The sequence below is a fragment of the Rhinolophus sinicus genome, linkage group LG15 (genome assembly GCF_036562045.2).
Source record: "Rhinolophus sinicus isolate RSC01 linkage group LG15, ASM3656204v1, whole genome shotgun sequence".
NCBI classification, from domain to species: domain Eukaryota; kingdom Metazoa; phylum Chordata; class Mammalia; order Chiroptera; family Rhinolophidae; genus Rhinolophus; species Rhinolophus sinicus.
In genome coordinates this window covers 5234801-5262469 of record NC_133764.1, presented here as the reverse complement: position 1 = coordinate 5262469, position 27669 = coordinate 5234801, and the positions used below count along the sequence as shown (strand labels likewise).

The 27669-nt window shown below is 38.8% G+C and overlaps 1 protein-coding gene across 1 annotated transcript in view; it reads left to right on the top strand.

The window, feature by feature from the left end:
* The window catches only part of COX10 (cytochrome c oxidase assembly factor heme A:farnesyltransferase COX10), a 125471-nt gene that overhangs the window by 12059 nt on the left and 85743 nt on the right, over nucleotides 1-27669 (top strand). Inside the window, exon 4 of the mRNA XM_019712524.2 lies at nucleotides 19020-19144. Coding sequence (XP_019568083.2) covers nucleotides 19020-19144 — 125 coding nt within the window. The remainder of the gene's footprint in view (nucleotides 1-19019; nucleotides 19145-27669) is intronic.

Here is a 27669-nt window from a genome sequence, read left to right as displayed (position 1 = left end):
ATATTAAATAAGGTAACATTTGCAGACTATATAGAAATGACTTTGTTAATAGCTATATACTTGTTTCTTAAATAAAAAATAAATTTGTCACCTGGGTGCTCCCACAGGCATTTGAGTTTGTTGCCCCTGCTCTAGGAAAACTTCCAGCCTTCTCATATGAAGACTGGATTAGTGGTGGTGTTGAGATTTAAGAATGTGAACAATAAAGGAAGAAACTTGTGGGGATGGTGATGAGATCAGTTTTGGACGCATGGAATTTGAGTTGCCACTGGCATATCCAGTGAAGAAGGCCAGTGGGCAGCGGGCTGGGAAGGACAGGAGCCCAGATAGAACACTGGGCTGGCAGAGCAAGAGGTCCTCAGCATGGGGTTGGCCCTGAGCCGTGCTAGCGATCGCGGTTACCAAGGGTCAGCGTGGAGAAGGGGCCAAGGACAGGACTTTGGGATACATCCCCTATTAAGGATTGGGTTAAGTGTGTAATGGAGTCTGCAAGGAAATACATAGACAGAGAAAGGAAGACAGGGGAGGCCTTCGTCACAGAAGCTGGAAGAGAAGACATGGTTCATAAAGGAAGTGAGCAACACTTTCAGATGCTAGAGCTCTACTAAGATGCCTGGCTAGAAAGTTATTTTATTTGACAGTTAGGAAGTCAGTGCTGACTGACGGCCAAATCAGGAAATAATCATCAATGTTTCCTCTCCTTGGAGTCTTAAAAGAGCTACTTTAATTAATTTAAAATAATTCCTTAAAGTTTATTCTCATAACACTTATTTCTTTAGGAACAAAGAGGAAAGTATGATCATTAGTTTAGGGGTTTTTTGTTGTTTGTTTTGTTTTGGTTTTTTGCCACATCTTCCTTTCCTTCATACTTGCTATTGTTGTGTTGTTTTCCCTTTTATATACCTTATACTGTTGTATATCTGAATAGCATTCCTGATGTAGGTTTTTATATTTAAAACATGGTGTCAGAAGTCTAAAGCAATGATTAAATTACTCATTTACTAGTACAGACTGTGCTGTATGGTGCACATCAACTCGTTGGTTCCCCCATATGTCAGTGTGCAAAGGAGTATACAGGGCGTGCGTGTTCAAATGGTGCGTGCTGGCTGCTGTCAGGACCCAGAGATCTGCGTTTTTGACAAGAATAGCAGATGATCTGATGCTAGGTGGTCCTAGACCACCCTTCTGAGAAAGTGAAGTAGGTGTTGTGCAGGCAGAATGCGGTCCCAGGCCCAGTGGTCTGGCTGGATGTGGGAGAGCTCACCTAGTGAGAGCCAGAGCAGCCCTCCCTGCTGGGCAGAAGGAAAGCCAGCTGGGCAGGATCTGGACCACACAAGAGAGCTATGTAAAAGCAAGATGCACAGAGAAGAAAGGGAGCAGCAGCCTCTCCTGGAGCCAGAGACGGAAAAGTCCCAGGACGGTAAATTTCTCCTAGTATCATTTTATATATTCCATGCCCCAGGTTTCTGGATGAACTAATTGAATTAAAGTCATTTCCTTCTGCTTATTCCATTTAAAGAGGCAGCACCCTTTGGGTGACCCCTATCCTCTTACTTGACCTTTTCCCTCCCTATTTAGTTTATTACTTGAATTTACACATGTCTTGGAGTCAGCAGGATTTTTTTTCTTTATCAATTGATTTATTTTGGACTCTTTAACATCTTGGGCAATTCATTCATAGCTAATGATAGCCGTGGCAGAAATATCTGGAAGTCAGCAATCACTTTTATAGAAGTAGCCTTTCTTTCTTGGCCTCTTTTTGTTTATAGCTGTAATATACTGAGGAAAATTAACTGTAGAAAAAGTGAAGGGCTGTGTAGTGGTCATTTGTAGGACAGTAGGGTCGCAGCAGCTTGACGCCTTGGCGTTTTATGCCAGGATCTGGGCCAAATGTTTGCTGGTGCTAATGCCATTTAAAGATTTTTCTTCTATGAAAGGAAGTAAGACTGAGTTTATAAAGAAATAATGATATGTCTCCCCTGAGTTTTGCTTGCCAACTGAGCTATTTACAATGTGTTTTGTAGTTTGTTGCAAGGACCACACTGGGGTAAAGAAATTTTATTTGGATTAAGATCATAAGAGGCTTTGGTGACTCAACTGAATTTATACTTAATATTGGTCAATAAAAAGCAGAATTTTTTTCCTGAATAACATCTGTGCTGAAAAGCTACAACACATTTTCTGAGACCAGAACACTAAAATAGATTGTTACGCTCTTGATGGAACTGATATAAACTACAGTCTATCAATGTATATCCCCCCGGGGCCTAGAATGTTGCTTTTTATTAAAAGAAAAAAAACAGGAATAGAGGATGCTATTTTATTTTAGATTGCTTGTATAGTTTTAAGCGTTCTGCAGTCTTCAGCTATCAGATAATATATGAGATTTTCCACATTTTCATAAAAATATTGAGTAGAGTTGTAATTTCTTGAATTTTAATTTACATTTTGAAATAATTACCTTAATAATTTCATGCTTATTAAATGTTAAAGTGGTATTTTTACTATTAAGTGTTTATTTTAGAAAAATGGAAAATACAGATAAAAAATGAGAAGATTGGGATCCCCGTATAATTTCACTCTCTCAAGATAGTAACCATTCTGATGATTTTGATGTATTCTAGAGGTTTTTTCTATACATCCCATTCATATATTTTTGCTTTTTAAACAAATGTTAATAACATAAATACATTCTGTAATTTTTAAAAATTATTCTGTGCATATCTTGTGTTCATACGTTTACTCTGTTTTTGGTGACTTTTTTAAGTTTTAAAAATAGTGTTTTCTTAAGACAAAAACACATACTATGCAAAAAGGCTCCTCCAGGCCATTCAATAACCAATCTTTTGCAATCTTTCAATCTTTTTCTAAGCAGTCTGTGTTGTAATGTCAATATTAATAGCACAACCTCTGGAGTCAGACTGGCAGGGTTGGAGTCACTGGTCTATCATGTATTACTTTGTGATAATGGGCACATTTTTTCAAATCTCTAAGCCTCAGTTTCTTTATCTGTAAAATAGGGATAATCCTACCTCATAGGATTACCGTGAAAATTATGTGAGACAATACAGAGAAATAATTTAGTACCAAACCTAGCACATAGTAAAGGTTCAAGAAAGGATATTATATTATATTATATTATATTATATTATATTATATTATATTAATGCATATATAGTTTCTGTTGTGTTTGTGTTATAAAAATGGGGTCATAATACACATTTTGTTCAGTTATTTCCTTTCTGCCCTAAATAGGCATGCTTCCTCATCAATGTAATTAAAACGACCTCCTTTTTTTTAAGTTTGGCTAGTATTCCATAGTGTGTATACATTGAATTTACTGAACCATTTTCTTATTAATTAACATTTAGATAGTCTCTAGTTTTTTACTATTAAAAACAGTGATTTTTTTAATATCATCATACACATGTTCTTGTACACTTATTTCTGAAAGATCCTTAGAAATACACCTTGTTTTTAATGGATATATAGAATGCCATTGCATATTTATAGAATGCCATTGCATAATTTATTTACCACTCTTCCATTTAGATTGTTTTCAGTTTTCTATTATTATTAGAAGTAGTACTGTAATTAATATCTTCAAAGTTAAATCTATGGTGATTTTCAGGATAAGTGCACACAAGTGGCATTGCTGTATCATAAGGTGTACATACCCTTAAAGCTTTCAATTTTCACTGACAGATCTCCCTTGAAAAAGGTTTTACCTGTTTATGATGTCACAGAGTAACTAACTCATCCTACCTTCACCAATGAATGCTAGGTGATAGTATATTTTACTAAATAGCTACCAATTTGATGGGTGAAATATGGCACTTGAGTTTTTAAATCTGTATTTAAAACTGCTGTGAAGTGTATTTTCCATGTGTTGATTGGCAGTTTGTATTTCTTTTGTGAATGGCCTGTCTATCCTTTCTTCAGTGTTTGTCTTTATCGTTTGTATAAGTTCTTTATACAGTAAAGATTTGAATCCATTGTTTATACCTATTGTAAATGTCTTATACCTCATATGTTGTTTGCTTCTTGTTTTCATTGTTATTTTGATGTGCAAATGTTAATTTTATGTAATCAAATCTATCAATATTTTTTTCTTGCGGTTTCTGGCTTTTGTATCATGCTTAGGCTCTCTCTCCCACACAAAAGTTTCATAAATATTTATTTATGTTTTTATCCTATGTTTTTATAATTTTATATTTTACATTAAAATTTTTCACTTATAGAAAATGGTATAAGGTGGAGATATACCCAGTTTTTAATAAATCATTAACCAGTGTTGAATGTCATACTCATAAATTTAAGAATTTGTGAAACTCTATCCCTGGACAAACCTCAATCCCCTTTGCTCCCCAAATTCTATTAGTACTTTAATTGGTATTTCAACACGTTTATAGATTAATTTGGGGATGAATTGAGATCTTTACCATATTCATTATCTTCATTTATCCAAGTCTTCTTTTATGCCTCTCAAATTTTATGGTTGTCTTTAAATAGATTATATACATTTACTGATAAATTAATTTTGAGGCATTTTGAAAAATACTTTTTTGAGTTGATTTTCTTGAGTTTTTCAGGGAGCCAATCAAATAATGATCCGGTTATATCCTTTTTCATATTTATAGCAATTATTTCATTTTACGGTGTAATTGCCTCTCTATTATCCTCTCTCCATCTGCTTTCCTCACTATAATTTTTTGCTTCATTCCAAAGGATCCTTGGAGATGTATTATATACAGCTCTGATTTGATTTTATGCTGTCTACTTTTTATTCTCATTATAAAGATTCTACAACATAAAAGAAAAAAAGTGGCAGAGTAAAAAAAGAGGTTGACTATATTTATGAAAAAGATGCGCAACACAACTAGTAGGCTATAAGATCCTCGTAAAGAGTAAGACTTTTAACGTTCTACTATAGTAGTATTTACTTCTGTATACTTTTCTTAACCCACTTTTTCTGTTTCATGGATTTGTTTTGTTTTATTTTTTCCTATTTATTCTACTCATTCACCTGCTATTCCTTGAGTCCCTATTATGTTCCAACTGGCGTGGATAGAATGGGGTGAGTATGGTGAGTGGGATGAATGGTGTTAGTGTGAGCCCCTGCCGCAAGGATCTTACGGTTTACAAGGATCTTACAGTCTACTAGTTCTGTTGTGCATCTTTTTCATAAAAACATTCAACCTCCTTTTTTTGGCCATTTTTTTTCTTTTATGTTGTAGAATCTTTATGTCCTACGTTGAATCACTTTACGTCTCTTCATCTTTATCCATTCCTGGATGAAGACAAGAGTATTCCAGACAGTAGTAAATCCCCCAAAAGAATGTAAACTCTGTGAGGACAGGGCGTGTTGTCTGTTTGCATTGTTATGTTCCTCATGCCTGGCACATAGTAAGTGCTTATTATGTATTGATGGACTGAATCCATGGTTGGATTTTTCTTCATCACCTGAGTTTAACTTGACATTGGACTTCTCCTCTTGCGATTTAAGCCAAAGGATGGAGGCCGTCAGTTTACATTACTGGAGTAACATTCCTGTGGCCTGAAGGAGATGCGGAGAGAACTACCAGCAGGGAAACTTTTTCTCTACAGGATATTTTCACTGTGGTTTTGAAACCATGCAGTGCCAGAGTCCTGCTTTCCGAGTCTGGTTTTTAGTGTAGTCTGCCTCTGCTCCCAGAATACACTGTGTCTGTGCCCAGCCTTTTCTCTGGTGCTACTTCCTTCTGAGCTGAAAGAACACCCTGCTGGGCCAGGACGCAGTGTTAGTTGGTAGCTTCCTACACAGGACTAGGGTACACAGAAACGTTTGTACGTTTCTCAGAATGATGTTCTCTTTCTGGTGTGACCGCTTCTCTCTCCCTCTACCTGTGATGCAGCTGTGTCTGAACACTCCTGCTGTGATGGTAAAGGCACTTTTCAGAGCGTGGGCCCATCTCATCCATGGTCCATCTTGGCCTCAGCTCCTTGTTCTTCACCTCTCCACATCAGGAAGCAATAATGGGCACTGTCAGATCGCCTGTGTTTCCCATGTTTATCCATTTCCTTCTTAGTTGATATTTAGGTAGTCTAATTTTTTGCTATTCAAATAATGAAAGTAGTAAGTCAGCTCTCAGCAACTATCTTCAATTTAGTGTCATCTGTACTGTATTTGACAAGCATTTCTTGAGGATTATAGTATCCTCAACTTAATTTACTGCTGATGTAGGTTTTTCTCTGATCTTTATTTCTCCATTTCAGTTGGTTTCTGGTGGGGGTGGGCCATGTAGATGCTTTAGCCAGTTCTAATTTAGATGAAATATACATTTATCTAAGCTATTCTGTTTTCTGATGATATCATTGTTTTAAATTCAGTTTGATGTTCATTGAATTGACTGTAAGTGTAAAGTGCTGTGGTAGATACAAGAGGAATATAAGGAGAAATTTCATAAGGATGATCATCTCAAAAAATATTGACAACTTTAGAGAAGAGAAAAAACAGTGAGGTGAGAGTGGGCTCAGCTGCGTATAACTGAAAACTTGAAGCACAGTGATTTAAACAAATAAAGCGTTTATTTTTCTCTTGTATCAGGGAGTCTGAAATTAAGAGGGAAGAGCTAGTGCTAAAGGATGTTGTCAGCATAACTAGTTCTTTCCTTTTGCTCTGTCATTGTAAGCTTGTGGCTTTTGTTCTCAAGCCCGCAAGATGGCTGCCTCCCCCATCATCATGTTGTATTCCAGGCAGGAAGAGTGAAGAAGGGGGATGATGTGGAAAGGCAGAAACCTCCTTACAAGACTTGGCCTTTTATTTGGGAAGGGAAGCTCTTGATAGGAACTTCTTATATTTCTTTGGCCAGTAGAGTACAACATGGCTGCCTCTAGCTGCAAGGGAGGTTGTAACATACGGCATCATTCTCACCTCTGTCATTTTAAAAGCTGAAGCATCTAGCATCCAGCCTAGTCAACTCTGTCAGTAGCCAACCTCTCTGTGTCCTCGTAACACCCACTGGGCTATCTCATTACACAGTGTATCCCCATCTAGGAAGTGGATGTGAGGCTGCCCACTCCCCAGTTTTCCAGCGAAAATAAAACACCACCCCTTCGTCTGCTCTGGGACTGTAGCCTCACACATGCACTTCATATGCAGAGTATTTAAATAAGACTCATTTGCCAACTCAACGCTTACTTTTCCTGTAGTGATTGTAGATGTGTACTGATCTGTCAGCAGTTTTTCTATCACCTTGATTATGACACCTGCATTTTGAGAATCCTAAGTTTGTGTTGGGGAGTTGTTAGTACGGGCCTGTGCCACAGAGGAAAGCCAGCTAGCCCAAGTGTACATCTGCACTGAAAAGGTTTAGGGTGATGGTGAAACTTGAGCTGAATAAGGAAATGAGCCAAGTGACACCATGAAACTTTCCTTGATGTCCTTGTTCCACTCCAGCAGCCACTGAGTCCTTTGGCATCTTGCTCAGTTTTCTTCTTCACCACAATTTCCACCGTCAACCCATAGAACTTCACTCTCTTCAATGGCTCTAAAACTTTATTTGCCACCTGAGAAGCTTGGAGTACTTGTTATGATGCAAATTTCTGGGCCTCTTCTCCATAAACTCCTTCACTCTAGGTCTGGGGTGGGGCCTAGGAATCTATATTTTAATAGATGGACCTGTTACGAATGGTCCCCAGGACATACTTTGAGAAACTTTTCTTATCTGGAGAACTCATTCAGCGCCCTCCCCTACCCCCTCTTCTCTCCCAGGAGACTATACTGCTTCCCATTTCTAAGACAAGTAGAGGTTGAGTTCTCATTAACTGGGAACCGCACAACTTCCTGCGACTGCACTGATCTGAATCCTCACCTGTCATTGCCTTTTCTCTCCTCTACCTGTTTCCTGTCCCCCCAACCTCCCATCAGTAGCTGCCTTCATCAGCGTGACACCTGGGAGTCCTCTGAGATTCTGCAAGTCCAAGCAGATCCTCCCCATCTGTGGAGAGTATGTTACCTGCCTCTCTAGAGGGGACCAAATGATTCTTCTCAACCCTGCAGGTCCGATGCGCCCAGGTGCCTAATTATCGCTTGGGATGTTATCAAGAGCTTGGTTTCCAGTTCAAACCATAGTATGGTAGCATCTCATTTATTAAGATCAAGGCATGAAACATGGAGAATTTTAAAAGAATGTTACAACCGTGTTTCCCCGAAAATGAGATCTAGCCAGACCACCAGCTCTAATGCATCTTGTGGAGCAAAAATTAATATGACCCGGTATAATAGTATAGTATTAACATTATATTTATTTTATATTGTATTATACCGGGTCTTATATTAATTTTTGCTCCAAAAGACGCATTAGAGCTGATGGTCCGGCTAGGTCTTATTTTTGGGTAAACACGGAAGGTTATCTGTTTAAGTATTAACAGATTAACTATTAAACATTTTTACTCAATAGCTTCATTTTTTTATATCATAAGAAGGGGGGTAGTGAATTTGGAGTTAAGAGTGAGAAGACGGACTTGAACATATCAGTATTTTGTAAAAAAAAAAAAAAAACGCAAGGGTGTGTCTTTACCTGTATATACACTGATGTTTTATCCGGAGGGGAGAGAAGGATTATGTGGAGCACCCACTCTCCCTGTGGCTTTGTGCTTGCCCTGCCTTCTGCCTCCAACACTTACTTCCACCTCACGCTCCTGCTTAGCCTTAGTCTGAAAGTTGGACATCAGGCTGGACAGCCCAGTAGGTTAGAAAGCCCTTCATGCTCTTCCCAGCATGCATGACTTCCCCACAGAAGCGCCCATACATGGTGCTGCCGTGCCTGTTGGCTTCTCTGGGTCCTCACCAGTGTGTGAGCTCCAAGCGGGCAGGGACCATCTCTCTCTGGGTGACTGCTGCATTCCCATTGCCTAGCTCATGCCTTGCACATAATAGGTGCTCAAAACATAGGCGCTCAATGGAAAAAAAACACTAAAATGAACTCTTGCCACCATTTGCAGAATTTTGAACAGATTAGCCTTTTAATTACAAAGAATCAATTTTAGGAAGTCCTCACTTAATGTCATCGATAAGTTCTTGGAAATTGTGACTTCAAGCCAAATGACATAACGAAACCAATTTTACCCTAGGCTGATTGATATAAACAAGAGTTCAGTTCCTACAGCCTATTTCTGGTCACAAAAACCATCAGACTTCTAAATGAAAGCCCAAAGCACTTCTAAATATTAAACATTGAAATAAATGTGAGCTATACATACATTTAAGCATGCATACTAGATATACTAATATTAATTGAAGTAAAATAAAATTTTAACAAAAACAAGTAAGATAATTATTTTCCAACCTACTTATTCCAGTTGAGGGTCACGAAGTCTATCCCAGCAGCTCAGGGCACAAAGTGTGCACCCACTCTGGACAGGACGCCCTTCTGTCACAGGGCGCACCCACACCCACAGCCACCCTCACTCAGACTGGGACACGTTACATACGCCAGTTCACCCGTGCACAGCTTTGGCATGTGGGGGGAAACGAGTCCCTGGGGAAAACCATGCAGACAGGAGGAAAATGAGCAGACTTCACGGTCAGTGACTCCTGCTGGGAATCAATTTTTTTTTTTTCTCATCAACGTTATAACGAAAGGACATTCAATCAAATGACCTTATTTGAGATGACTTTAGACTGACTGCTGGGCTTTGTAGTTCCTCTCTCTGCTTTTACAGTGTTGCTTTCACCTGTTGTCATTCTGTCCCAAAGTTTTTAATCTATTTTGTACTCGGCATACCTATGGGGGGTTGAAATGGCCCTACTGTGTTTCTCTAAAAGTTTATTGAATTTGTGAAATCTGTACCCCTTGAAGCTCAGAGGGATCCTCAAAGACTTGACTTTGCCTTATTCCAAATGATCTAGTCCCCAAGAGACCTTTTTTCCCTTTCAGATAAGTAGCGAACATAAATGTTATCAATGAATCACCTATTAGGGTTGGCAAATGATTATTGATTTTTCAGTTTTACTTAAAGGGATCAACACCACTCAGGGAATTCTTCCAGTTGTCGGTCATCTTAAAAGTATTTCTAAAAGATTTTTCCTGCTAGAAAATTCTCATGAATGCCTAGAATAATACCATAGCCAACATTATTGCATCACTATTTAATTACCAGGAGTAAATGAAAATTCTCAGTGAAAAAGAAAATAATGATGCATTAATATATGTATGCATTTAGGTCCAGATACAAAGGACGAGCGAGCAGGTCCATGTTACTGACCTGTTTTGTTACATGTGTTGTATAAAACAATCAAATGTAGATAAACACTAAACGCTGTCAAAATCGGAACAATACTTTAAATGAATGGGTAATCTTAATTCTTTATTATTTTAAATGTTTATCATAGATTATCTGCTCTCTGGACAATGACACAATTTTGATATAGAACTGAGAAAATGCTTCTATGTTTTAGTGAAAACTGCCCAACTGACAATTTCTTCTTTCAAAAGACGTGTTTCTGCTTCTTAAAAGTTTGACAGGCATCAGTTTTATGGAAAACTTTTTTTTAACTAATTGCAAAGGTTGTATGTAAAGTGTTGGTTATTAAGTATATTGAGAAGAAATGTTTATTGAGAAGGAAAAAAACTGAAACTAGGATGACAAAGTAGAAAAGCTTAAAAGCAATGGAAAAACTAGTTGAGAGAACAATCTTAGGCTCTCCCTCAATGATACGTAATTAACTTAGATATAAACAGCTTTTATTTATGTATTTATTTAAACAGATCTGATAGAGATTTTATTTCCCTTTTCTGAATGCTGACTGTAAATGCAAACCAAATGCTTCCTGGTGAATTGCCTTGGCAATCATGCTTAAATGTTTCATTTTCATAACAGTGTTACTCAGTAAATTTGAAATTATGAGTGTTAATTTGGTCGTAAGATTTTTTTCAGACCAGCTCTGGTCATTAACTGTACAAGAAAAAGAAAGAGTAAAACAGAAGGCTCCATAAGTTCTTAATTTTGCAGCTGTGTTATTAAAAATCTCTGTAAAAAGTCTTATCTTTTAACCAGAAGTGGTTATGGTTTGTAATCAGTTACCTCTGATTGATATCCTTTAATGTGGCTGAGGGAAAAATACCGTCTCTCATCAATTGACTTTTCATCTGAACGTAACAATAGGCATAAGAATTATCACCTTCTTTGATATGTGTGTTGGTAAGATGACTGTGTCATGAGGTTTACTGAGCGCTGCCAGGCCATGGAGCCTAAAAACTCAAATTAGAGATTGAAACATTTGAAGCTTAAGGTGTTAATAGAAATGAAGAGAGAGGCGGAAATCGTAAGTACAGCTATGCAGTAAAAAGTACATGCTTATTTGAAAATCAGAAAAACCTTAATTCCTGCCTCTTCGTTAAGTTATATAATTTTGAACTTGGAGATCAGCTAACAAAAACTTACCCATTGCTCAGATACACACATGAACAAAACCACATCAATTAATTAACTGCCTATTCTCTGTCAGGTTTGTACACAAAAGAGCCTTAAAGAGAATGCATCTCAGGTTTATAGGATTCAGATTACAATATTGCATAGTATCCACTATCGAAGATAATGAGATATAATAGATCACAAGGATAATTTAAAATCTATAGAGAATCTCAAACTCATTTAGCCAGTGGTTTTAATCTTTCTGTCAAATCTTTTATCAGTTGATAATTATCCCCATGATTTATTAGAGTTTTGTTTTTTCACTGAATTATTTTGGGGCCAGTGCTGAAAAAAAAACAGTAAGGCATTAAAAGAGATAAAAGCAGCATGTAGATGACCAGTTTTTTTATATAATCCTTATAGTTGTTTTTAATTGATGATCTCAAAAAGGAAATAAAATGCTCCATTATGCTTATACTCAGAGACCAATAGTTCTCAAAGTATGGAGACTTTTAAAAAAAATTCATTCTTGATAAAGCTGCTTCCCCAAAAGTACCTCCTGAATATCGGAGAAGGCAAAACCTTTCAAGTGGCTCGTTGCTGCTCTGGAAAGTGTACTGTGACGTTAGAGCTAAGGAGAGGAGCTGAACTGACACTGCGAGTCTTGCAAAGCCTCCGTTTATGGGTGCCAAATAAAGGCCCTCTCGCAGACGTGCAGCAAGGCTCCCTCCCCTGTGTCACTGTAATTCCCCTTACAACCTGTGGTGTGGGAAACATTGTCGTGAGTTGTATGCAGGTGTACAGCGTTGTTAAAACTTGACCGGCCTGGTTTGTGATTTTGTAATCAGATGTAGGTGCTTGTGTGTTTGTGTGTGTGCTTCCCTTCATTTAGTTGAATTTTCTTCTGAAAACGCATCTTTGGCGTACTTGTTAAAGAGTATCTGTAAACAACAGAGCCAAATATTGTACATAAACTGTGTGACTCTTGATTAGATCCTAGATTGAATTCACTACTACAGATTTGCACGTGGATCTCCACATATAAAATCAGATGTTAATACCTACCATTGCTTGCCGTGCTGTTTATTTTAGAACAGGGTTCTCCAAAGTTTGTTAATCGTGTGCTTTATCAGTAAAAAGATTGTAAGTGCACATGTGGATATTTATATTCATACTATTGTATGTAAATGTCATACATAACACAAAAATGTGTAGGTATTTGTAAAGAAAATCCATGTACTCTTACACTAATGTATTATATTCATTTTAAGATATGCAAAATGTGTGCTTTTAAAGAAAGAATTAAAAAGTCAAATTTAAGTGAAAGTTCTCACGTTTTCTTCCCATTCCCCTGAGGTATCCACAACCTGTTTTGAAATGCAGTGTTTCTGAGGTTTAAATAAATGTAAAGCACTCTGGCATTGTGAAGTCCTTCACAAATGTAAGTTTTGTTTATATTGTTGTCATTTTTAATCCACATGTATTAAAGAACTCTTCCCAGTCACTTCTCTGAAGTGTCAAAGAGTAACTTAGATTATAAGACAGAGGATAAGACGGAGGTGTGTGGTGCTTTTACGAAGTGTTTGGTTGTTTCTCAAAGTTCCTTTAGGCACTGCTTTTAAGTGTAAGCTGAGTGGTGAGTGGCCAGAGAAACGTGTCATCTAGAATTCTAGGAACCGCATTTTAATAATCACCAAGATTACCAATTATTAAGCCCTTATTATTTGCCAGGCACAGTGAAAAACTAGTGTGTCTCTAAAAGGTGACACTCTGCTTGGACGGGTGTGGAAGGCAAGAGTGGTTGCTCACTAGGGCCCCTTCTCTTGGAGAAGCAGAAACTGGGGGACTGTTGTATTTGCATGATTGAAGGTTGTGCTAAGAGAGAGAGTTAATTCACTGTTGCTGGAGAAGACAGAAATTACATCTGTAGGTAGATACGTATTTCAAAGAAAGTTGATGTGACTTGGTTTGAGAGAGAACTGTCCAACAGTGAGAGCTCTTGTATACAGAAGGGGTAGTCCGGGGAGAAATAACTTCCTGTCACCAGGTTCAGAAAGAGCATCCATCAGAAATGTTATGGAAGCGATTCTTAAAGCTGGACAGACATTAGACTAGTTGCCCCTAAGTTTCCTTTGGCCTTTTAAGATTTGATTATTCTTTGAGTGACTCAGTTATGCTTAGCTCCTTTGCTGTAATCACTCACATTTATTCTGTAATGAAAGCACTTACCTGCACCTCTGCACCACTGCCATCCGTCCGGCCCTCATCACGCCCCACCTAGCACCGTGCAGTAGGCTATCCGTGATTCCTTGCGCGCCTTTTCCTCCTCTCAGTCCTCTGTGTTGTTGGTAGACTAGCCTTCCTTAAACACCACCCTTGTTATACTATGTATTAGTTTTCTTTCTGCAAAACGAGTTACCACAAATTTAGCAGTTTAAAACAACACAGAGTTATTTCACAGTTTCTATAGGTCAGAAGTCCAGGCACTGCCTGACTGGGTCCCCTGCTTGAGGCCTCACCAGCCTGCAATCAGTGTGTTGGTTGGGGCTGTGGTTCTCACTTGGGGCTCCGGGTCCTCTTGCAGGCTCACTGGTTGTTGGCAGCATTCATTTCTGTGCCTCTCTGGCACTGAGGTCCCCGTTTTCCTTCCAAGCCATCAGCTGTGGACTGCTCTGCTCCTGGGGGCCGCCACAGTTCTTTGCCACGTGGCCCTCATAGGCAGTTCACGTCAGGGCTGTTGGCTTTCTTCCAGGCCAGTCAGGATGTGCCTCACTGTGACTATTTCAAAGTAATTTGTTTTTTAATTATAGAGAGCATACGTACAAACTTCACCCTGGAGAAAGCCGCAGACAAGAGGCCGTAGTTCTTGAATTCTGCCAATGGTGTGATCTGGAAAAGGCAGCCCTGGCCAGTCTTAGGTCAGGCCTTACGGGTCAGAACAGTTGTGCAAAGCTTAGGCCTAGTGGTCAGGACCACCTCATCCCTGAGCACCATCACAGGCTGCTACCGAATCTTTGCACGGGGCTGCTTGGAGCCACTGGCTGGACACCCACCCAGGAGCCGACGTACGGATGGTCAGGTTACTCTTCCTTGGGTCTCCAGACTCAGAACAGCGCCTCTGGGCCTCTACTGGATGGGTCACGCTTCATTGACACCATTGATTTTATGTTTATTTGTAAAGGGACAGAATATGAGATTACCAAATAAAATATAATTTCAAGTGTTATTAATGAAAGAATATATTACATTCACTTTTAATGAGATCCTGGTGTTGCAAAATGATTCCGTGTAATGATTCCCAGGAAATCAATGGAAAGTTTAATTACAGTTGGGGCAGCGCTGTATGAGAATATTGCTTTGGTCAATTTTACTTGTACAATTAATCAATCCTCTGCCTTTCTCTTTCTTTAAATTAATTGCTTTGATGAAGTAAGTATAAATACATTTTTTGTGAGCTTTTGATCTTTTCTAGAAATGTGTTACAAAATTCAAATTTCCTCTGCTATAGAAATTATAAAAAGAGCCCCTATCATTTTTTAATGTATATTACCATTCACAATTTGTACATTTTTAAATTAGGCAGTATTTCTATTTTGTAAATTGAGTCATTATTATGTCTTCCTATGGCATTGTCCTCTTCCTTTTCTCAGTGTTTTGCAAACCAGTTTCCATCTCTTCTCAACTTCTCAGTTGACCACATTAGTCAAAAATTTGATGTGCTTTCTGTATTGTTCGTCCCTCGTTTTTGAAGCTCTAAGATGAACAAGAACAAACAAAAGATACTTTCTCCTCTGAATTAACAGTTTGGCTTTCATGTAACTACATGCCCTTTTTGATTTTAAAGCGACTTTTCTTTTTGCAGTATTTTTATTTCAACTTGATTATGGTGCTATCTGTCCACTACAGTAGTAGCAGATTTTTCTTGTTTGTTTATAAAGCACAATACAAAATATTGATCTGGATATTTAGAGATATCTAAAGTAGTTTTTTATTTTGGTGACTCTAGCTCTTCTAATTATGTACTGAGAAAGGATTTTCTATGCTCTTTTAACCACCAGTGTTGTTTATAACAGTCCACTTTTGGTTTAAGATTCAAAGCCTTAAAATAGAGTCGGGAATTATTTTGACTGATTTACTCTATGGCTAGAAGCAATTTACTTGTTCGTTTTGAGAGGGAAAACCCTGCAGTCTCTTTTCCCTCAGGTTCTCCTATTGACACTATCAACCTTTCTTCTTGGGTGGTAGCGTTCTTCCGGCACAACTGAGAAGTAGCCTGGGTGTTACGGACTTTTCTTCTAGTCCTGGCGTGTTGCTGCACCCAAGGCAGCATGCGTGGAGTCACCTCGCCTGTCTGGAGAGCTGCTGAGTGGTGCAGATGAGTCTCATTGTGGAACACCAGACTATCCATGATGCTTTTTCGATTTATGGTGTGATACCTGCAAAAAATGAAAACGCCTACTCAGAGAATGGTACTGTTTGAGTATCCTAAAAGGAGTTTTGTTCGCCCTAAAAATGGTGCTTTTCTTGACGGTTGCTAAGTGTGTGCAGCTCTGGCTAAATGGAGGCTGTTCTTTTCCCATCTCACGTGGGTCAGACGTCCTTTTATATGCACCTCCGACTTCTGTTTGCAAAGCTTGGAGTCACTATGGCATTTCCTGTGGGGCATAAATCATTAGAGAATTAGAGAGCTAAAAGTTTCTTCCAGAATGTTTCCTTTGAAATAATAAGTGTTCAGTCTTAGATTGCTTTCCCGGGTCCATGGGCTTTTCTGCTGCTGTTCTGTATTTAGGAGACATTGTTGTGTCCTGACTTGTAGGACCACGTGTGGGCCAGGGCCAACCTCGCCTCGAGAGCAGAGGGAGGGACAGGGGACCGTGCATGCCTTCTGGCCTAAGTAAAGCCTGCTTTTCTCCTGCATGTGTGTGTCTCTGCAACTTCTGATCAGCCTCCTGTTTGCCTGTAGCTGCCAGTCTTCAGCTTGTCTTCTTGTAATCTTTATCCAAACCTGTATTCTCACTCCCAGACCTTGCTCTTCAATCTACTTAAACCAGTACCTCTATCCTGTTTTCTGGAGGCAAGTCTTCCCCGGGAGATTTGGATACACAGCACAGGTGCGGACCACTGAGTTAAAGGAAGGACCGCTTTACCAAAATACTTGCTGTCCAGGCACTTCTGGTTTGGGTTGACAATCTCTGCCCATGGATTTCAGTCACCTTTGAAAATTGTCATCGAACCCAATCAAAAAAATAATGGAAATATCAAGAAGCCTGTGCCTGGCCGAGGTGTTAGGGACAGGCCTTGTCCACATGGTGGGACTATAATCAGTATGTTGCTGGTAAAGCTGGATTGAAGGGCACGCCAGCCAATTTGTGACCATTGGGAGAGTCACCGGTTTCTCTAGCGTTTACTTGTTGACGTCAGTGGTGGCGTCTTCCAGTCCTGCGTCCTGTGGCCCCTCACGTGTTTATTTGACATCGGTACCACCTCGTCCTCCTGATTCTTGCCTCCAGATACTCTTTGTGTCTGTCATTATTTCCTTTCCCCCCAAGTGTAAAGTTCTGATGTCTTATCCCCCCTTTCCCCTGCACTTGCTGTCCCTTGTTGATCTCATCCGTTCCCTAGGGCTCAGCCGTGGGCAGTAGGCGTGTGATTCCAGAGCTTGCAGCCTCTCTGCTGTCTCTCCTGAGCTCCAGTTTCACGTTTTGTCTACTTTCAGTGCTTGCTACCCGGATGTCCCATGGTTCCTCAAAAGTAGTACATTTTCCTAAGGCCGCTAGCTAGCTTACCTTTTCACCTAGTTCCTTATTTCTGTTCACGTTATTCTCCACATCACCCAGGGGCAGCCCTTTACCTTTTATTCTTGTTTGTAGTTATTTTGGTTTGTCCTCCTTCCTTTCACGGTTACCAAGTCCTAACAGTTGTCTCATCAAAACACCGCTTATATCTATTGAGTTACCACTTTTACTACTCTTATTCACAGTGGATTAATGCTATAACCTCTCAGATGGTTTCTCTGCATAACTCTGCCAGTAGGAATCACGTTGCCCATTGCTACCAGGCTAAACTTGCAGTTACAGATCACTTCCTTGCATTAGACTAACATACGGCAAGCTCCTCAACTTGATACTGTGTTTCCACGAAAATAAGACCTAGCCGGACAATCAGCTCTAATGCGTCTTTTGGAGCAAAAATTAACACAAGACCTGGTCTTATTTTACTATAATATAAGGCCAGGTCTTATATAGTATAGTGTAATGTAATATAATACCGGGTCTTATATTAATTTTGGCTCCATAAGACGCATTAGAGCTGATTGTCCAGCTAGGTCTTATTTTCAGGGAAATACAGTAGCTTGGACTAGATCACATGTTTCTCTATTTCAGCACTATTGACATTTTGGGACAGAAAATCCTTTGTTGTGGGGGGCTGTCCTCTGTACCGTGGGACCTTTAGAAGCATCCCTGGCCTCTACCCTCTAGAGTACAGTTGTAACAACCAAATATTTCTCCAGGCATGTCCCCTGGTGGCAGAATGTCCCTCATTGTGAACCACTGGACTAGGTGGTGTCAATAGAAATGGGTTTGAAACGCACTGTGGAGGAAGAACAAGCAGTCCTTTGCAGTTGATGGGATGAAGAGAAGGGTGAGAAAGGAGAGACTCCAAAATGCTTCCTAGATGTTGGGGTTCAAAATCTAGGTGGATGTCATGCATGCTTGAAACTCGACGTTGATCTGTCTTGCCCCTGTGCCTGTCCTTGGACTTATCCAGCGACCTGTCCTGTTGCCCACCCCGCTATGCCTCTTTTCCTGCATCTCCTCCTGAAGGGCCAGCTTAAGTGTCATCTTCTTGAAGCCTTCCCCGATTAGCCCACCAGTGATGGTCAGTTTTCCAGTTTCTACAGCCGTGTATTAGTACCGCTCTTAGACACTTTCTGGCCCTGTCAGCTTCTGTAAACCCCTGGAAAGGACCAGGACTTGAAGCAAAGGAGCAGTCATGGATGCTTGAATTGTATGGCTTTGCTTCTACCCCTGGCCTCTTTTTGTTTCTGTTGATGGCTGTGGGATTATCATCTCCCTCTAGTCATCCTCCAATCATCTTCTGGCCCCTGGGACCATCATCATCCCTTATGGGCCAGCCCTCCACTCAGGTTGCCTGGAGCCTGTCACAGAATTAGGACACTTATTCTTTGCTGCTTTGTGTTATATAGTTATCAATGTGTGTCTGTTAGTCTCCCGGTCAGATGAATTCCCTGAAAGCAGAAATGAGACCGTGTATACTTTTATCCCGTACAATGCATAATACCCAGCAGACTCCTGATCATGAGTTAGGTACCCAGTAAATGTTTGTTGAATGAGTAAGTGAATGATTGAATCTGAAATAACTACCTCTTTTTTTCTAAGTGTAATGGAATTAAAGGAAAATGAACATTCTTCTGTAATAAACACATAAAATTTTTATAGTCAGAAAAATGCTTTTTAAAATTTTTATAATGCAAGATTACCCTATAGTCTGTGTTATTAATGTAATCAGCTGGTTTACGTGGAAGATGGCATGTTTTTTTGGCTTTTGCAGTCTGGAATATGCATCGGTCAAGAGACATGTGCTCTGTTTTTGTGTTGCAGCTCTAGTTGTCAGTACCACGTCGGCTGGATTCGCACTGGCTCCGGGGCCTTTTGACTGGTTCTGTTTCCTGCTTACTTCTGTCGGAACCGGCCTTGCATCGTGTGCTGCCAACTCCATCAATCAGGTCAGTTTGTCACCTTTCAGCTAGATTATATTATTATTACTTTTTCCTAGCTCGTGGTATTGTCACATTTTTTTAAAAAGCTTCCAAAATCATCCAAAATTCATATATACATATATATGAAGAGGTTCTGTGAACTTGCAACACTCCATAGCCTATAGAAGTAGGAGGGTTACATAACCAGTTTGTCTTTTCTTTTGAGGTGAATTGTTTTCAGATATGTTCAGGTGAGCGAGCAATAGTGTATCTGCTTCAGATGACCAGGGTACCTTGGGTTTGAAAGTGTTTTATAGCTGTCAGACTTTCTACTCTTATTCATTTCAGGTCCATTTCCCTGAGCTTATCCCTATGTGCTCTTCTTTCTTGGGTTTGATTTGTTTGTATTTTAGATCACCACTATACAAAACAGTGTATTTTAAACAAGTATAACCAGCTTAAAAAAGTAAATCAGTAATTCAGTGTTTAGTAAGTGTGATATATGGAATCAGAATACAGAGGGTGCCAAAAAAATGTATACACATTTTAAGAATGGAAAAAAACTATATTAAAATTGTAATAATATATACTGATAACAAAAGATGAATACAGTCATGTGTATACATTTTTTGGCACCCCCAGAATGTCAAAAAATTAATTAGCAATTATTTTTAATGCATCTTCTCTCCCTCCCACCCCCATTATTTTAAACATCAAAATAAGTCTCTAAAATAGTTTTTTTCCCCTGCCTGGTCGTTGTGGTGTGCCCCAACATTGTGGCTTTTTCATAAGATATTATTGGGGAAAAATCTTGGCTAAAACTTAGGGAGAGTCGTTTTCATCACCAGAACACCCAAGAGGAATTGGCACAGTTTTAAAACAGGAATTCAAGTTACCAGCAGGAAAACAGCTTGGCTGAGTGGATATGTAAGTTGGTAGTCCACAAAATATGGGCATTTTAGTTTGACAATGCCTAAAATCACTGTTTTTTACAATGTATTACCAGCTGTTTGGAGAAATATCAATCTGTTTCAAATAAGGTTTACTTTTTGTTATTATTTTTAATGTCAAAACAGTGTTACAGTGAGGTTCAAATAGCCCGACCACTTTACCAAAAGTATTGTCCACTCCTATAATCCGTGTTGCCATCTCTTCCAAATTGCTCATTCGTTTTGCTACCCTCCCATATTTCTTGGATAAGAGAATAATCATGGTTTCACATTGAACTTGTTTTTAATGAAAATTTGAATGAAAAGCAATATAAGCAAAATAGGCCCTATTTTGGGTCTATTTTTCAAAAAATTAAAATTATTACCTTTACTTAGTTATAAATTTAGGTCATAAGATTCGACCAGGAGCTCATTCTAGTATTCAGGATCTTTCTAAACTGAAGAGCTGTATTTAGATACTAACTGCTGTCTTCTGTTGAAATTATACAGATTTAAATAAAAGGTTTAAAATAAAAGTGTAGGGGTTCCAGAAAAACAAAACAATAACAACAAACCAATAAGCATCAAATGATTCAGCAGAACTCCCAAACTATTATAAAAGATAATACAGAGCCACCTCGAGTTGGAGCTGCAACCTCCATCCCCGTCCCCATCCCCACCCTTGCAATAAAAATATGATGGTTGAAGAATTTATCTTGGGGGGGGGGGGGGGAACAACCTGTCTGCTGTAGCAAGAAAGTATCTGGGGAAGAAAGTGGAATGATTTACATTTAGACAGAAATTTACAGAAACCGAACATCAACCAAGGTTTTAGAAACTTGAAAAGGACTTTGAGTTTAGATAGCCACTTTATTTCATAGTCTGTAGGAAGTTTATTTGCTGTAGGGGGAGAGTAGGGGTCTGTTGATTTTAAAACTACTAGAGAAAAGCTACACACTATGTGATGGGACTCTTTCTGGTACTGACAAATGGCAACGTCTGCCTCTTCTGTTAATATTTCCTGCTTTGGTTGGTTTTCCAGCCCTGTTCCGCACTCACACACTGTCTCTGTTCTTCCTTTGAAACACTTTCACCTTCTTTCCGCACATGTCACTCGTCCCCCCACAGGCTTCTTCAGGGTTGGGTGGGACCCTTAATTAGTGCTTGCTGAGCGAATGAATAATTGCTTCATCTTGTATTCATCATATTGCTTCCTTCTACTTGTCTCAGGCTCTAATTTCATTTGGGAGCATCATAATACTTTAAAAATCTGAGGAAAAAATGGAATGATGACTTCTATCGTTGTACAATTCTGTTATTTTTATGGTATTGATCAGCTTCCCAAATTACAATATTTTGTAAACAACATGTTGGTAATATTTTAGTTCTAGTCTTGATAGGCCATCTCATAAAATTAAAGGAATGTGAGGCCATTTTCATTTGTTCTTTTAATTAGTATAAGCAGAACAAAGAGCACTGGGCAACAAGGATTTAACTGAGTTTTTTATAACAGATAAAGAAATAGTCCTTGGTGAAAAGGAAGAGCATACTGCTTTTGGGGGGGAGCCTTTGTTCAACCTAAAGAATGCATATAGGGGCTGCCGAAAGGCTCAGTTGGTTGGAGCACGAACTCTGAGCAACAAGGTTGCTGGTTCGATTCCCACATGGGTCAGTGAGCTGCGCCCTCCACAACTAGATTGAAGACAACTTGACTTGGAGCTGATGGATCCTGGAAAAACACACTTAAAATAAATAAAAGTTTAAAAAATAAATTGTAATGCTCAATATATACCGATAACAAAAGATGAATACAAGTCATGTTTGACTTCTGCAATTATAAGAGGTGCTCAAAGTGGTTACCATCAGTGTAATTTTAATACAGTTTTTTCCTTTCTTAAAATGTATATACATTTTTTTGGCACCCTCTGTGTATGAGTTTCTTAATATAGGTTAAAAGTATATGTCAATAAATACATTTCTACAGGATAAATTTTAACGGTGATATACTATTTCATTTTATGGATGTGGTACATCCATAAATAAAAGAGAACTTTCTCAGCCAGTTCTCTATTGTTGCAACTTTTTGCTTCTGTAAGTGACACTGCACTGATCTCTAATTGTTTTCATTTTTATTTTATTTTATTTTATTGGGGAAGGGTAGCAGTGTGTATTTCCAGAACTTTATTGGGGAACAGTGTGTTTATCCCAGGACCCAGAAGCTCCACGTCAAGTTGTTGTTTTTCAGTATTAGTTGTGGAGGGCGGTGCTCAGACCCAAGTCCAGTAGCTATTTTCAATGGAGTTGCAGGGGGCGCAGCCCACCATCCCATGCGGCAATCAAACCGGCAACTTTGTTGTTAAGAGCATAGGCTCTAAACGACAGCCATCCGGCCACCCATCGGGAGCTCAGCAGCAACTCAGCTCTAGTTGGTGTCTTCAGTCTAGTTGTGGAGGTTGCAGCTCATTGGCCCATGTGGGAATTGAACCAGTAATTCTGTTGCTCAGAGCTCATGCTCACGCTTGCGCTCTAACCAACTGAACCATCCCGCCACCCCATCTCTAATTGTTTTTAAAGGACAAACTACTGAAAGTGAAATTGCTGAGAGGAAGGCTACCCGCCAAAACATATAGGAAGCTGGTTTAACTTTGGAATGTATGATTTTAACAAAATAATTAATTTCTAACATTCATATAGTACCATATTCCCCCGAAAGTAAGACCTAACTGGAAAATAAGCCCTAGTATGATTTTTCAGGATGCTTGTAATACAAGCTCTACCCCAAAAATAAGCGCCAGTTAAGATCAACAGCCAGACGGACGCATTTAGTACATCTGTTGCAACACACGACGGATGTATTGAATTATAAAATAGTAATATTAATATATAATTAAATATAAATAAATAATATTATTGACATTAATACTTAAATGATAATATAAATTATAATTAAATATTTGTAAATACCCCAAGCGGGCGCCTTTGGACGAGAGGTAAATGCCTATGTAAACAGATGAACCTGAGACTTATTGCTGAATGACCAATCGGAGCACAGACACAAGGCACAAATAACGTGCGCACTTATAATGAACGGACGTGGTTGTGTCTAATATGAATCTTCATAATTCAATACGTCCTGTGTTGTAACAGACGTACTTAATGCACTCATGTGAAATAAAGAAACATTTTCTGAATTTCAGTGCCTGCAATTTTTTGTCGCTTTTGTGTGGACCATCATTCTTAACTATCATTTTTGTTTCCACTCCTGTCTCCTAAGTCTTCAGTTAACACTTGATTTAATGGTAGATTTAAACGGAATAATATTTTGACCCCCAGACAAGATGAATGCAAAAAGAAAGAGCTATTCCATCGAGTACAAGAAAGGAATATGGAGGACTCCTGGGGCAAGAATCTTATGGCTTTCTGCAAAGAGAAGAAGTTGGATCTCCGAACGGTCCCAAAATGGCAAGCAGAGTACGATAACCTCAGTCAACAGGTAGATGAGGGAAATGCTAAGAAGCCCAAGTGTGGATCAGGTCGGCAACCATTATTTCCTGAGCTGGAAGACATCATCTGTGAATGGATTGCTGACAGGAGAGCAAAGGCTTTGGTTGCACGCAGGGCTCATATTCAAGCATTTGCCCTTGCAAAGGCACCACAGTTAGAAAATCTGCAGAAGAATTCAAAGCATCACAACACTGGCTGGATGGCTTCCTTCAGCGATATGAACTGTCTCTAAGATCAACAACACTGTTCAAGCTGGAAGATACTGAAGTTATTAAACATGCACTTGCATTCAAGTCCTTTGTTGATGGCACTGACTTTTTTAAATGCCAACTCTCCAACATGATTGCTATGGATGAAACTGCAGTGTTTATGGGCCAAGGATCTCAAGCGACAGTTGATCAGAGGGCTGCCTCATCAATCCACGTTCCCTCCACTGGTAACAAAAGTGCACGTGTTACCTGTATTTTGGCAGTTCGTCTGGGTGGAAAGAAAGCCCCACCTCTAATCATCACTAAGGGCAAGAAAGATAAGGTTGAACGTGTTTCAGGCATTTATGTTCTTGAAACCGAAAAGGCCAGGTGCACACAAGCAGTTATAAGGAAGTAGGTCGATTTAACCCTGTTACTTGTTTTGCGAGGTGACCAAAGAGGTCTGCTAGTGTGGGATTCAGCCAGCACTCACCATGCTAAAGACATGAAGAACTTCCTTGCAGAGAAAAGAATAGACCAAATAATGATTCCCGCAGGAATGACTGCCGATCTCCAAACTCTTGATAGTACAATAAACAAGCCATTCAAGGACCATTTGTGCATGGAAATCGACTGCATTGAAAATAGAATGGATAGAAATCAGCATGGAAACTTTGTGAAGCCTAGCCTGCAAGAGGTCGTGACTTGGGTGAAGAATTCATGGGATAAAAATCACTGACTTTATTAGCTGTGTTGCCAATGCACTACGAGCAGGCTACAAGGACAAGAAGTGCTCATTGAAGGAGAGCTCTATTGCTGCACATGAGAGATTGGGGCCAATGGTTCTACGGGAAATGGAGTTGCAAGAAATTCAAGTCGGGATTTAGGGTTTAGAAAGTTATGGTGATGTTCCAGAAGAAGATGACATGACTGTATTTGAATAAATGTAGATTGTTGTACATGAAAAGAATAAGACAGCCCCTGAAAATAAGCCCTAATGCGTCTTTTGGAGCAAAAATTAATATAAGACCTGGTTTTATTTTGGGGGAAATATGGTACTTTAGAGTTTATAAAACATATTTATTTAAATTATTATTTAAATCTTATGGCCCTGTGAAGTAAGTGGCATTTCTATTTATGTTACATGTAAAACACTTAGCTTTGATGTAGAATTATTCTTTTGAAAAACAGTATTTAAAAAATTTATTATGCAAATAATGTTTTCATTGCAGATCACTGAGAAAATATAGATAAGCAAAAATAACAATAGCAATTTTAATTTTATTTTTCCCTTATGCCAGACACTGTTGTGTGTGTTAGAATTATAGCAGAGAACAAACAAAATTCCCTGCCCTTATAGCACTTACATCCCACTACCCAAATAGATCCACTCATCATTTTGATTTATATTATTATAAACTTTACACACATACACACACACACTCACACACACATCTTCACATATATATTAATTTCTCACAGAAATGATTTATATATTTAGTTTGTATATTTTTTCATATAAGTAGTATATCATGAACATCCTTTCATGTCAATATTTGCTATAACATGATTTTAAGAACTGAATGTAGATACACCATGATTTATTTAATCAATTTCTCCTTATTTGACATTTTAGGGATTTCCAATCTTTTGATCAAAATAAACAATGCTGAGCTGAAATTCCTGTAGCTAAATCGTTGAACTATCCTTAACTATTTCTTTCAGTAGATTCCCAAAATCATGTGGTTTTGTTAAAAGGTATGTAGTTTTCAAAATAAAAAGTTAAAATTAAAAAGGTATGTATTTTAAGTACAGCTAAGTTTCTTTCCTGAAAGCCTTCTGTTTGTTTCAAATCAACTTGTACTTCCATCTGGCAGTGTGTGAAAGTGCTAATCACCAATAATGCATATTTGAAAGTCAGTGCCAGGGTTATAGGTGACATTAGATGTGTCCTTTTAAGTCAAGTTGTTTTGATTACTTAGGAGGTAGAGTTATTTTTTGTTTGGGGGACTTTTTTAATGTAATTGGCCATTTGTGAGTTTTGTCCATTTTGCTATTGGGCGCTCACCTTTGCCAAGAGTTCTTAGTGTGTGGAGATTGGATTATTAATTCTTTGTCGTGTAAAGTTCGAGTATTTTCTGCAGTTGGGGTGAGGGGGTTGAAGTGAAGATGTTTCATATACTTAAGCAGCCAGATCTTTTAATTTGTAATACAGAGTTTCTGAATCCCCACGCACTTGACGGTTTGGGCTGGATAACTTGTAGGGGCTGTCCTGTGCATTGTGAGGTGTTTCCCAGCATCCCTGCTCTTTATCCACTGGATACGATTAGCACCCTTCCCCCTAAGTTGCGACAAGTGAAAATGTCTTCAGACGTTGCCAAGTGTTCCTTGGGGACCAAAATCGCCCCAAGTCGAGGACCACTGATTTCATAATTTTTACTTTTGATTTCACTCTCAGATCTTTCCCCAAGATCCTGGCTACAGTTTCTGCCTCAGGCAATCTCTGGCTCACATTTCTTTTTGTGTAACTACCCATTGATAGCTGGGGTATGTTCTGGTTTGTGATTCTGTTCCTGGTGTAATTACTAATAATGCCCCTTTTTATTCTCCAGTGATCACGTTTAGACAAGGAATTATATGGTCTCTTTATTCATAGCCCACCGATGCCTTCAGTCTTTCACTGTAAATGAGATGTGGTAAAAGTATCTTTATATCAAAACAGTAGGCAATGGGCTCCGACTTTTCTGTTCACAAGTGTATTGATTGGATAAGCCTGGGTTTCCTCACTGCACCCTATGTCACCTGGCTTGCCTCACTTTCACCGTCCCTGTAGCCACATGGAAGATCTACTGTCACTCATAATGGTGGTGGTGTATGCATGTGCACGTACACACAGAAATAAGACCTTAAAGAATATTTTCCTTTATTATTACTCTGCTATTGGTAAATTGTTCAAGAATGTTGATGACTTCTTTTGTGTTGGGTCTCCTTAATTTTTATAGCATCTTTGGCAAATGGTCTTCTGATTACAATTGTCGCTGATTCCATGGCAGCTGGATCCTTAGGTAGGCAGTCTGATGATTAGAAATGTCTTTCTTCCTCATGTTTAGCCAACCTTATAACTCCAACCTGTTGGTCCTAGTTCTGTTCTAGCAAAACTCAGTGTTCCTTCTTCTTCCATTTGATAGTACTTCCAGTGTAACGCTGTCTAACTGTGGTTAACAGGCACTTGTGGTATTGCGATATGATTATTCACTTGCATTTCTTCCCTAGAGAGCTCTTAACTCCTTGAGACAAATAATTATGACTTATCCTGTACATCACCTCTTCCCACAAGCCTATAGCAGGCCAATAGGGTGACATTTCAAAGGAAATTATATTGGGAATCAAGGAATATGCATGGGGGAAAATGGGGAGAGTAGCAAGAAGTGTTCACCCCAATAATTGCAGCCAATACTATTTCGCACTTGATATATGCCAAGTAATGTTCTAAGCATTTTACATACATTAGCTCATTTGTTTGAGTCATGGGATTTCAAAAAATGGCTCTTTTGAAAGATCAAATAAACGATGAATGAATTTATAACCTAGACTTAGCTCTAAGACGAACCCATTGATGTTTTCAGAGACTTTAATTTGGAGAAAATTATAAGAAAGGCTCAAAACATAAGTAGAATTTCAGATATGAGAGGTAGGTTATAATTACAAAGGTAAAGCTGATAAGGGTGTGTTATCTTTAGGATCTAGTACATCTGAATGTTGAAGAATTTTTATGAAAGGAAATAAAAGAGATCAAGAGGTGTGAATAAAGTAGAGTCAAGAAGAGACATGTTTTTTGTTTGATACTAACAATACTTGATAGACTTTTCATGGCTAAAATAATGTATAAAAGGGTTTGAATAAAGAGCTCTGAATTATAGGGTGGGTAGGG